The sequence below is a fragment of the Pteropus vampyrus genome, unplaced genomic scaffold, assembly GCF_000151845.1.
Source record: "Pteropus vampyrus isolate Shadow unplaced genomic scaffold, Pvam_2.0 Scaffold28, whole genome shotgun sequence".
Classification (NCBI taxonomy): Eukaryota; Metazoa; Chordata; class Mammalia; order Chiroptera; family Pteropodidae; genus Pteropus; species Pteropus vampyrus.
In genome coordinates this window covers 894,972-908,201 of record NW_011888809.1, presented here as the reverse complement: position 1 = coordinate 908,201, position 13,230 = coordinate 894,972, and the positions used below count along the sequence as shown (strand labels likewise).

Sequence of the window (13,230 nt, the reverse complement as noted above, 5' to 3'; positions counted from 1 at the left end):
TTTCAAGATCACTCACATGGCTCTTGGCAGGAGGAGGCAGTTCCTCACTACCTGGGCCTCTTCATGGGGCTGGCTCTAGAGGAGATGTGCCAGCTGGCTTCCCCCAGAGTGAGTGACCCAAGAGAGAGACCAAGATTGAGTGCCTGTTCGTGTATACTCTTATCACACAATATATATCAAATATAGCAAACCTTTGAGTCTTTGTCCATTTGACAGGTCAAATATTGTATCTCTCTGGTTTTGCAACATAAGAGAAATTTGCATTTCTCTTATGAATGAGATTGAACACCTTTTCATGTATCTAAGAGCCATTTGTATTTCCATTTTTGTGAACATTTTTTTCTTACTTGTAAGAAAAAATTCTTAATTGTAAGAATTCATTTTTAGGAATGTAGGAAAGTGGTTAATATGTTTTAAACATTTTTTGATATATAAGGTTTTAATATTATTTTGAGACAATATCAAGTTTATAAAAAAGTAGCAAGTGCAATACATGAACTTTTTTTTCTTATAGCAGTTAAGTCACTGAAATTATACAGCACAATCCCTGGATACTTTAATATGTATTCCCTTCAAATACAAACATTCCACAAAATCATAATACAAATTTGAAAATCAGAAAATTAACACTGGTGGCTTCATGATCATGCTCAGCAATCTCTCTACTACTGGGCCTTAGGGAAGAGCATAAACTCAAGCTAGACGGCCTGGCTTCAGATCCCATCTCTGCCTCTTAGTAGCAATGAATCTTTGGGCAATTAACTTAACCCCTGTATGCCTCAGTTTTCTCATCTCTTACAGAGGATATAATAATCATGCCTACTCCTTAGGTCATTGTGAGGATTAGATGAGTTAACACTTAGAATAGCGATTTGCACACTGTGAAAGCTGTGTCAATGTAGTTACAACAGTATTAGAGGAAGGATGGTTGGTAATAGATTTCATTTTAGAGTATTTTATAGTAGCCATGGATGAGGTTATCAGAAATCGTAGACTACAATATAAACTACAAATTGTTCAAATAACCCAGGTTATGTTTTTGTTATTTTCTTTTTAGATTTCAGAATGACTTCCATCCTGACTTTAAAAAACCTTCCCAGTTCAGCAAAATGGGCCCTCAGATTTTGTAAGTTTAATTTTTTCTTTTTTAACATTAAATTTGGATTTATAAGCATCTTACGCACACATTGAATTGTATTGCTTTTTGTAAACTTTATTTTGTCTTCTAGCTTTAAGACCTCTGAGCTGTTCCTCCCAGCTACGAGCTGCCCCAGGTACAGTAATTTGTAAAATAACATTTCTGATTTAAATGTTAGATTCCAGAGTTGTGAATTCTGAATGAAAACCAGAACTAATTTGCTAAATTTCTCCCTTTTATGAGCAACATACATGTCACTATTGCCTTCAAGTTAAAATAATATGAGGCCAATCAATAATGATATTACATGGTGTAGTGTTGAGCATAAGGGTGTTGACAGGAGGCTGCTTTCTGGGATTTTGAGCCTGGTGGAGTCATGGAGGCCCCATGAGCCTTGCCGCTCAGTTTGTTTACCCATTGACATCAGTCCTGGGGATGATTAGCTTACAAACACTCTTGAGACTGTCATGGAGTCAAAGGTTAACATTTTAAATCTGCAATTAGTGATAGGCTTCTCTATTAGTAAATATCTTCTTGTCCCATTTATAAGTGGACCTATTCCTGAAATAGGGATGAGTAGGGAACTAGTTAATAAAAGAAGGTTGTCAGTCATTATGAAATGAGAAACTAAGGAAATTTGCTGATTTTATATGGTCATTTATACCCTTGGTAAATCCAGCAAATTAGACTTCTTCACTTTTGCAGAACCCGATATAGGCATGTATTATCAGTGGCCAGTGCTAAAAATACCCTGACAAAGTTTGTATCATTATTCTCCTTGTCAGATCCTGTATTGACCTCTGACTTCTGATTTTGATTTTGTTACGGTATTTCTACTTAGGTAATAACTTAGTAGAAAAGGCACCTTGCCAGGATTCAGAAGAACTCTACTCGTTTCAGTTCTACCTCTTTCTGGGCAGTGTGGCCTTGAACTGGTCACTTTACTTCCCTGTGCTTAGTTTCTTTGTCTAAATAATAATTCTAGTTTTGTTAACCTGACTGAGTCTCATTATTTTAGCAGATACCTAACATTCCCTATCATGTGTTTAAGTTAGTGCTGTTAAAAATATGAACATCAAAACAATATAAACAGAATAGAACTAATAATTCAATTAGTTTGAACCTAGTTACCAAAGTTCATCCTCAGCTTTTGGATAGACTGGTAAACTGAAATCATTTGTAAGCCAGAGTCAAGGGGCAGCAAAAGCCCTGGTTCTTCCTCATGGCATCCTTTCAACTTCAGCTTATTGGCATTTCTATCTATGCATCTTTGCTTAGATTCCTAAGGGAGAGAATCTGACTGGCATAGCTTACCACTTATAGGTAGATGACACTGGTTACTGTTTGGCTTCTCAATGCATTGACTTTTGGTGGTCCATTACCCATCCTAAATCTAATCAGCTTTGGCTATAGGCTTAGGGACATGGCATGTAGGGCATAAAGAGTTTTATTCTCCGTATATTAGTATTTACTTCTCCTCTTCCTCCTCTCCCTCTTTCCCATTCCTCTTCTTCCTCCCATTCCTCCTCCCCCCTTCCCCTCCCCCTGCTCTCCTTCCCCCACCACTACAAGCATATATTCATGTTTTATTTTTTTAATTAAAAAATTAGAGGAAGGTTACTCTTTTGATGTTAGAAAATAACGACAAATTAAGTCAAACAAAATCAAGAAACATTCTAGGTTTTTGCAGAATGGCAGTAGTCATCAACCAAATGGCTTTTATTTCTACATAGAAAGAAAGATATTAAGCTATGTGAAGAGTAAACAACATCAGTTATTGTGGCTTCTAATATTGAGGACAGACTTATGTGTCAAATTGGTTTTTTTCAGTGTCATTGTCAAACACTCAATAAAAAAATAATTTTATTAATGGCATAAATACCCTCATCATTAGATATAATCTCTGTATTTACCTTAAATATTACTTGGAAACTCGTAAATGCTAGTTACTTAGTTTCTTAGCCTTTTAAAAATATATATATTGAAGTGGTTTGATAAATGGCAAATGCAACTTGGCATTGAATGATGTAATTCTCAGAATGTCTATCTTTAAAAATGTAAAAAGTCATCTGATTTGGTATATTTTAACTAATAGTTATTTGAACTTTGTCTTAAAGCTGTCCAGACCAAATCGAAGAAAACCTTAGCCAAACCCAATGTAAGAAATGTCGTGGTGGTGGAGGGTGTTCGCATTCCATTTTTGCTGTCAGGCACTTCGTAAGTATGAAATGATTGTGTTATTTCTCCCCCACCCCCAGCTTTATTGAGATATTATTGACACATAAAAACTGTAGGTTGTACAATGTGATTTTTTTAAGAAATACAATGTGATAGATTAATATATGTATACATTGTGATTACCACAATCAAATTAATTAACACATCCATCATCCCACATAGTTTATTTATCCTTTCTTTTAAGACACTTTCAAAAGTGGTCTTTGTAAATGTAACCCAGTAGGTAATATTGTTGCTAGTGGATTAATATATAGATAACATTTTCATAAAATTAATACCGAATATATCAAGCCAGTGGTGAAATAATATGGCAGATTTGTTTTTCATCCTTTCTCATGAACAAACCTAGTATAATATTAGATTCAGCCAGCCCTCTTTTGAAAACCTAATGTGGGCCCAGATAGCTAGCTTCCAGCAGAGATAGTCTTTCCTTGTCTAGAGATGAGGTCATTGTTTCTGTGCCTCCTCAAAAGTTTGAACACTGAGGACATGGGCCTGTGGGCATTCTGAAGGACCTTTAATCTACTGCTTTGGCCTCTAAGAAATTACTGGAATTGGAGTTGATGGGTTGATCCAAACCCCAGCATAAGACAAACCCAAGTATTTGGAATCAGAATGTTCCTAGACCAGCCTGAAAATTCCCCAGAAGCAATGTTGTTCTCCCTAGACTTTTCTGCTTCTTTTCTGTCCCCAGTGAGGCCTACCCTGTCCAAAAGCTGATAATGGACTTTAGTAACTAGAATCAAACTAAATGAAACATTAGTTCTATTCTGTTTTAGTTGTTTTGATGTTTATATATTAAGCAATCACTAACTTAAACACATGCTGAGGAATGTTAGGCATCTGCTAAAAATAATGAGACCTGTCTTTATGTACTGATATAGACAGATCTTGAAGATATGTTAAGTGTAAAAAGCAAGATGCCGAGCAGTGTGTACAATGCCATCATTTGTGGAAGATACACACTCATCTGTGTGTAAACATACATACACAAACAGTAAGTGTTCATTCTTAAACAGATGATTTAGTGCCTAGAGAGTACTTTCTTATAGAACCAATGCTACAAGAAAATGGTAACATTTCATTCACCCTCTTTTCTCAGTATAGTCACCCATTTAACAGTGTTTCTCTGTATAATCTCTTTCCTGTACTGACACAGTAGCAGAAAGAGTAAGAATCTGAAGCTTTGGCGGCAGGAAAGGGAGGAGATGGGACACTCTTTCTACTCAGCAGTAGCAGGGTAGGAAAAGGAAGTTCCGCCAAGAGGAGAAAGTTCTTGGCTGGAAAATCATTTTTTGGAAGGGCTGTTTGTATACTATGTAGGTGTTTATTCTAGCTGTTGTACTAGCTGTTAAAAAATACACTCAACTAAATCATTTATTTAAACATTTTGGTTTTTTTTTGGTAATTAGTATTTGCATGAAATTTGATATGAGGTATTTAGCACATTAGTGTAGGGTTTGTTTCTTTTGTTTATTGTTGTTTGAGTTTAATTCAGGATCATGATTGAAAAAAGTTTTATGGTAGAGAGAAGAGAAAAACTTTGAGTAATGTAAGAAATGAGAGTGGGGAAGAAAAAATAAATTTAAAGCAATATTTATGTAAAGAACAAAAGTGACTAAAAATATTGAGGAAAATTTTATAAAGAAGACAAATGGTTTAGTCATATTATTGAGGTGACAGAAAAATCTTCTGTAATAGAAGATCATTTTCTAGGTGGAAAAAGATCCTTTTCTTTTCAATTTAAAGAAACTTTTCTTTCAACCTGAGTGATTTTTGGAAAACCGAGTTCTTCTTAGAGATGGAGAGCATGTGGGAAACACTCCTAGGAATAGACTCCAGCAGTGGGATGTGGAAGTTGTCAGTCACCCTGGTAGAGAGGGGTATATAGGAATACGAGAATAAAGATTGTAAAATTATAATTTATAGTTTAAAAATTGACACACAACTTTTCCCCAAATTATTCTGTTCTAAATTTGAAGGAACTAGTTTTAAGTTTGAGAGAACTGGAAAAAATTGGAAAACTACTGGTACTTCTGTGATTCACAGTGAAAATAAAAACATTTTTGGATTTTAATGTCTTAATTTTTAGGAACTTAAAGAATGAATCTTTTTATTCAACCCAGTGATTAAATCTTAGAATTAAAAATAAATGGAATTTATTTGTGATATTTAAATAGAGTTTACACCTAAATCTCGGTTTTCAGTAAAAGGAACCCTAAAAAGGGCTCCCTAGAATAATGACTAGTTCTGGGCCAGAGAAAATACAAGATAAGCCTAGAGTATCTTATTGTGCCAGAAAGTAAAGAAGTGCTTGAAAAAGAAAAAAAAAAGATGGACGCAAGATGGATGCATGCCAGAAGGACACAAGACAAGCCTGAAATAGCTTCAAATTACCAAAGCTAGAAGAATTTGATTACTAAAATAAATTGTGATAGTATTGCCTTCTAATCCAAAGGATAAAATAAATATCCATGAGTTCAATCTAATATAAATGATTGAATAAATCAATGAGAGGAAAAGACAAACATTCCTTACAGAAGAATTTCAACTAATAAATATAGAAGGAATGAGAAATAAATAAACCGCCTGTTGGAATACCACAGTAATAATTGCTGCAAGCAAGATCTATGAATGAATGCTAAAATTAGTGAGCAATAAATGTTAAGAAACAAGATATTAGATAGCCTCTACTTCTCTTCCCCAAAATATTAATTACTGTGATGATTTTAACATATGTCCACAAATTCTTTGTTACTTCTTTCTCTAGGAAATGAAGCTTAATTCTCCTTTCCTTGAGTGAGGGCCTGACTAGTGACTCACTTCTAACAAGTTGAGTTAAGAAAGAGAAAAATAGTAGAGAAAACTGGCAGAGACTACTTTAGTCAAATGATCAAGTTAACATCACCAGTAATAAGTCATGTTGATATTATGTACACCCTGATATGAAGCAATGGGAAGAGCACTTTACCTCTCTGATACTCTTTCACCAAATCCATAATCCTAGTAGTCAAGTGTCAAGGTCATGAAAGTTATGGAAAGATTAAGGAACTGTCACAGATCAGAGAAAGTGAAGGAGGCAATGACAACAAAATGCATGTATTAGATTCTGGAACAGAACCGTAAAAAGTATTAGTGGAAAAACTGGTGAGACCCAGATAAAGTTAGTAGCTTAGTGAATGTACTATGCCAATGTTAATTTCTCAGTTTTGACAAGTTCATGATTACATAAGATATTAGCATTCGAGGAAGCAGAGTAAAGGGTATACAGGAATGCTGTTCTATATTTCCAGTTCTTTTGTAAATCTCAAATTACTTCAAAAGAAAGTTTCTTAAAGACCTTCATGTCCTTTTAGGCATTGCAAAATAAATTTTTTTAATGTGCATAAATTAATAAATATTGAAGGAATGAGGAAAGTAAAAAAAAAACAACATTGGAACACCGTAGTGGTTCGTTAGTGGTTGTTGGTGGTGTTTTTTTGAAGGAGAACTCAGAAGGTGGGGTTTAGTTTTAGGGAATCTTTAACTAGTGTCATGCTGAACAGTTTGATACTGGGCAAAGTTTTGCTTGATTCTTAACCAACTAAGTCTGAGTTAAAGCTCGCCAGACTTTTAAGGATGACAAATAGCAAAAGTTGCACTATTTCTTCATCTGAAATGATGGACTACCTTAGATAGTAAAGTTAAATGAATTAGTAGCAGCATATATTAGATAATCCCTCTAGGTATTTCAAATAGAATGCAAAAAGTTTTTTTTAGGAAAGCTAATAGGTTTTGGGTTTAAATGATCAATTTTCTTTCCCCAGATATAAAGACCTGATGGCACATGATTTGGCTAGAGCAGCACTTTCGTAAGTAAATGCAGTTTCATTAAAGCACTTTTCTCCAGTTTTTACACTTGAAATAGCATGTTTAGTAGAATATCCATATCTGGGATATATTAACTTTTATGTGGTAAGAAAATACTTATTTGGCTTTTACAAGGTTCATTTATTCTTGATTTTAGCTATATGTGCTACACAGATTCAAGCACCTTGTGGATGTAAGGCATCATCTCATTCATTTTCTATTGATGCTTTGCCTTTGTGTCTTCAGCCAGCCACAGGTCTTTTCTAATTTGAAAAAAGCCTTTCAGTTGACCTTTCTTCCCACCTGTTCTATTTCTTCTTTCTGCCAGACTTTAAGAATGAATGAAAGTAGCACTTGCTTCTCTTTTCTTACTATTCCATTTATTGTACTTAATCTCATAATTGTTTCCATTCCTATTGCTTTACAGTAACTGGTGGCTGTACTTTGGAAACTTATTTTAATAGTAATGACTTGGGGATCACTAAATGCACCAACCTTTTCTCAGGCCCCAATCTCTTTATATTCTATAGCATTTGACACTGCCAGCGTTCTTGAAATTGTCTTTTTTTGACTTCTTAATATCATGCCTTTATGATTTCCCTTCCATCTCCTGACTGATTCTTCTCTGCTTAAAACAAAATAAAAATAAAAAAATAGAAAACTGGAGTTCTTTCTCTTTTTTTAAAGGTATTTTGCAACTTTCAGTCCTTAGAGTTTTGCATTCCTCTGTGCACGTTTTTTCTTTAAAATCTCATCTACTTAATCTTTATTTTTTTATGTAGATGACTCCTAAATCTCTAAATTTGACCTATTTTCTTTGACATCTCAAGCTCAACATATCAAAAATAAAAATTATCTTTCCCTCAAAGCCAACTTCTTTTTCTGTTTTTGATGCCATTTCTGATTATGGTCTCAGGCTGGAGATTTGTAAATTTTTTAACTTTTTATTCTAAAAAATGTCAAATGTACAATAAAATTGAAAGAATTTAAGTGAATACTTAAATACCCTTCTACCTTGATTTAATAATTGTTACTATTTTGCCATATTTGCTATATCTATATGGTTCAACCCTACATACTTCAGCCCTAAATATTTCAGCATTTATCTCCTAAAAATAAGGAACTTCTCTGCTATCCTTAATACCATTACCATAGCTAAGATAATAATGATTCTGTGATAACTTTTAATATCTAGTTCATAGTCAAGAATGTCTTATCTTTTTATAGTTTTTTTTTTTTTTTTTTTTTTTTTCAAACTAGGACCCAGTCAAGGTTCATATTACAAATGGATATGTCTCTTCGGTCTCTTTTAATTTAGAACATTTCTTTTTGCCTCCACCCTCACCCACCCCCACCCCATAAAAGTGACTTTTTGTAAAATCCAGCCCAGTTGTTCTATAAATGTCCCACATTCTGTATGTTGCCTCATGGTGATATTTAACTTTCCTCTATGAATTTCCTGTAAACTGGAAGTTAGATCTAGAGGCTTGGTTGTATTCTGGTTAAACATTTGTGTTAAGAATGCTTCATGGCTAAAGTATGTGAGTATTGTATCATATCAAGAGGCACATGATGTGTGATGCTGAATCTAACCACTTGGTCATGGTGGTGGTCAGACTGACAGATCTGGATTATAAAAGTACATTTTTCCCTTTGCAATTATTATGTAATCATTAAAGTGATATCTTAGCACCATGTGAATGTCTTTTTCCTCAACAACCTTTCACCAAATAGTTTTAGTACACATTGATAATTTTTGCTTGAATCAGTTTTTACATTGGCATTTACAGATTTGTCTAATTCTGTTATTCCTCCTACTTTTACTGGCTGATATTTTTCTATAAAGAACAGTTTTCAAAAAAAAAAAAAGCAGTTTTCCTTTTTTTTTAATGATGAGGAATTTTTTAAATAAATTTTTATTTTTATTTTTTTACACAATTTACCAAAATTTTTGTTAAAGACAGTTGTTTAACTTTTCCAAACATGCTAGCAGTGTAGACATACCTTTAGTATTTATTTAAAATGGAAATGTATCAACATTGATTATTAAACTTTGCATATGTAATGCCACATTTATGTTCATTTTTAAGGATTGTTATATTGTAAAAATGCATTTTCTATAAAAACAAATTCAAAATTTTTATTTTTATATATAAAAAAGAGGCAAATATACCTAACATTTTTATTAACCTCTTGAACAGGTTGATGTTTTGCTAACTTTTAGAAAAAATATTGAGTCATTTTCAGTTTCTAGTATTATTCAAATGGAATACATCAAATCCAAAATAAGAATTCTATACATATAAGTATCTTAACATTTTTTTTATGGTGACCTAGGTTAACGAAACTCAATAAGTTTTAGCTGTACATTTTAACAGTAAGGCATATATATATTTACATTGTGTGTTCACCTCCCATACTGTTTATTTCTTATGTTATAGTCAGGCTTAGTCATCATTCTTTATGGAAGCTCAGATTATCCTACATTTTATCTGTGGGAGCTCCTAGTTGGCTCTTATGTCCTTTTTGTTTTTTATTATTATTTTTTTGAAGTATAATTTGCACACAATAAAACGAACAGATTTAAAGTGTATAGTTTGATGAGTTTTGACAAATGTGTACACCTGTGTTCCTGTTTTTGATATAGTCCCATTAGTATTTGAGTACTTTCTTATTTTCAGCACAGAATAGATCAGTGAGGTTCACTTTGTACTTTCCCTGCATTAAACCTGATCTCATTTTTTAAAAAGCTCTGATTTCTTTAATGGAGAATGCCATTTAGAAACCAAGTCTGAGTTCGGGGTGTACTCATTTCTGCTGAAATGTTATTGCTCCTAGTTTCTATCAGTGGGAAGAACTAGGAAAATATGTATATTACCTAATCTTATATTTATACTGATATTTCGAATTTAAATTTAACATCTCTGGGATTTTACTTTACCTCTTTCATTTTTATATTTGTCTTTTTCTCTTTTCAACGAAAACTTGGTTCCCACTAACATCACTATGTTTACTTACCTGTTTTATTGTATTCCAAATTATTTATTCTTTCTATATAGCTTCTCATTGCCAATTGAACAATACATGTTGACTTTTTAAATCACTCATTTCTTCTTTGAAAAGGTGCCACATGCTTGTCAAATTAAGGAAAAGTTACAGTCTGCTATTAATTTTAGACTCAATCTTTTTAAAGAAGCACGGTGTTTTAGGTGGTGATCAGTGGCACTACCTTGATGTATGAAACGTTTCTTTGCTTTGAACTTATGTTCTCAGGGGTTTGTTACATCGGACCAGTGTCCCAAAGGAAGTTATTGATTATATTGTCTATGGCACAGTTATACAAGAAGTGAAAACAAGCAATGTGGCTAGAGAAGTGAGTAAAACGAACTTTATATTGCTTAAAGAGATTGTTAGGAGACCATTTGAATTTCAACTAATAGAATTTAGTCTTTGAAAGCTATTAAAATCCATTAAGTGAAGTTATATTTGACTTATAATGAGATTTTTATAACTTGAATAATGTTATTTAATATTTAAAAGAATTGTACTATAAATCAAATGATGTACACTATATTCTGCTAGTATATCTTTATACTGTACAAAAATCAAATCAGTTATTTGAGCTGGTGTGAGAAATGTTAATTTGTCTATCTCTTTTGTTAGGAAAATAGAGTTTGTGGCAGAGTGTGGCTGATGTGACTTTTAGTAACGTTAGAGCTTAACTTCTAATTAACTTCAAATTTCAACATTTTGCGAAGAGCTTATTTCATAACGTGGTTTTTGTTGGGCTCAGCCTTGCTTATTCATTTGTTCCTATTCACTAAATGACAGATGTTTTTAAAAAACTATTTCAGATTTTTTTAAAAAACTATTTCATAAGAGTTTACTTTTACCCTAGTTAGCGTAACTCCATGTAGTGTTTATTGGGTAACCAAGATAATAACAGCCTTTGAAATTTATGTGACACATCCTACAGGCATATCATGTTGAATAGTCCAAACACATCTGAGCTTTGTTTGAATTTGAAAGTGATTATTTGGATAAGGTTGGCTCCAAAGCACATTTCAGTATGCTCAGCATTTTCTTTTTATTTTTCTGTGCCTGCTGTATTATTGTGTTCATTATAGTTGAAAAGGCAATAACCTTATTACTGTCAGCCAAGAGAAGGGAAATTGAGAAGAACAGAAGTATTTGTTCTGCCCTACGTTTTTAACTGTCAGTAAATATAACTGTCAAAGGCCTGACATTACTGCAGCCCACAAAAATCAACTATGTTGTCAGAGAGTCAGGAAAGAATTAAGAAGAAGAGGGTTTTTCCCCCTCCTCTCATTTTTACATTATTTTCTAGATGTTCACTTTTTTAAATGTATTGAATATGACAACATAGTTGATTTTTGTGGGCTGCAGTAATGTCAGGCCTTTGACCTAAAAGCTAACATAACTTCCCACTAGAGAATTTCTTTAGGAACTGTGGTTTATATTAACAAAATTAATACGAAATCCTAAAAAGCTTCTAGTGCCGAGTTCCCATGAACCTGACTTTACTGAAGCATGTTTCCCTGCTATCCAACTTAACTAAAAAGCACCTTTCCCCTTTTCCTTACTGTTCTATCTATAGCCTACGCTTGCTCAAAGCTATTCAGACTTTAAATAGAAAAAGCATGTGGACAAGGCTCGTCGGCAACCACTTCTATTTAAGGCTCCATCAGTCCTGAAAATCATTTAGGGCCAAGGGTATAACACATGCTAGAAAGGATTAGCTAACACGACCTAAGTGTCCTTTACACTTGCCCCACTGGGGAGCTTTCCCCTGCCCACTGAAGACTTGCCTGTCTCTTCCTTTTGGATTGGTTTACATGGAGAGGCTGATGTGCAGTTGGCAGGGGGTAGTTTTCAGCAAAGTGGGTTGGGCACTTAGCATCAAGCCCACCTAGAAAGACCAGAATAAGGTCATATTGCATGTACGTTGCTGTAACACATTGATATTTTTATGGATTATGGTAAGTAGTATAGAGATAGTGTAAGTATAAAGGTAAAAATCAGTTAAGAAACAGTGAACCTCTTTAGACTTTGAAAACATATTTACGAAATTATAGGAGATCTTGTATTCTGAGGATAATTAAATAGTTTCAGAAAGAGGCCACTAAAAATAAATTTCCTTAATGGAAACCAGAATTTCATAGTAAACAGTGGGGAGTCGAGTGCGTTATTTTTACAGTGAAACCTTAATATTATAAAAATAAGCATTTTATTGTTGCACCTATGCATTAATTTTTACACAAACAATGGAATCGGGCATTGATTAGTTTATTTGCAGCCTAATTTAGTGATATAGTAAAATAATAGATATTCTCATTTCATATTTAACTTTACTGTGGCATTATAATAGAGGCCATTTTTGCAAGATTAACAGAGTGTCTCAGTTTTTCTCAAGGCCCCCCAGATTGTTCTTTTGAAGCACCTATTGTGTCATCATCCTGGCCAGTTTTCTCTTTTCCAGTTGTTAATTGGTCAAATCTTTATTTGTCAGTGGCTCAGGCAATTTTTTAAAGTTTCTTTCATACACTTGAACTCCTACATATTTGACAAGTTTTCCTGTTTGACTTTATATTGGATCTACAAAGTGCTGTCTAAAGTATCAGACAGTCAGTGGGAGAGTGACTGGTAGTGAGCGGAGAGACAAACATTAAGTGGGCAGGGACCTGAGTGGGAACTCTGTTTATGAGTGGTCAGTTCTTTAGAAATTATTTTCATGTTTGAGACTTTTGCTACTAAGCTTTTTAACTGCGAGAACACAGATCATGAGGACCCCACCCTATATAGACATATTTCATCATTTCATCAACTATATTTAACAAGTGTACTTTAGTTTATTTGAAAATTTAAACACATTAAAATCAAATTATATATTGATATCCTTAAGGCTCTGAGTAAAGCATTGCTAAGAAATAAGATGAGATAGAAGAATGCTGTAGCCTGTGTACCATACAGGAAACTGGCTACCA

The 13,230-nt window shown here is 33.5% G+C and overlaps 1 protein-coding gene across 2 annotated transcripts in view; it reads left to right on the top strand.

Moving 5' to 3' along the window:
* HADHB (hydroxyacyl-CoA dehydrogenase trifunctional multienzyme complex subunit beta) overlaps positions 1–13,230 on the top strand; it is a 28,786-nt gene that overhangs the window by 4,770 nt on the left and 10,786 nt on the right. The window contains exons 2-6 of one of the 2 annotated variants that reach the window (XM_011356528.2): positions 1,058–1,126; positions 1,230–1,274; positions 3,256–3,355; positions 7,183–7,227; positions 10,499–10,598. In XM_011356528.2, the coding sequence (XP_011354830.1) occupies positions 1,066–1,126; positions 1,230–1,274; positions 3,256–3,355; positions 7,183–7,227; positions 10,499–10,598 (351 nt within the window). In that variant the 5' untranslated portion in view covers positions 1,058–1,065. The remainder of the gene's footprint in view (positions 1–1,057; positions 1,127–1,229; positions 1,275–3,255; positions 3,356–7,182; positions 7,228–10,498; positions 10,599–13,230) is intronic. The other variant, XM_011356529.2, reaches the window with a different exon arrangement.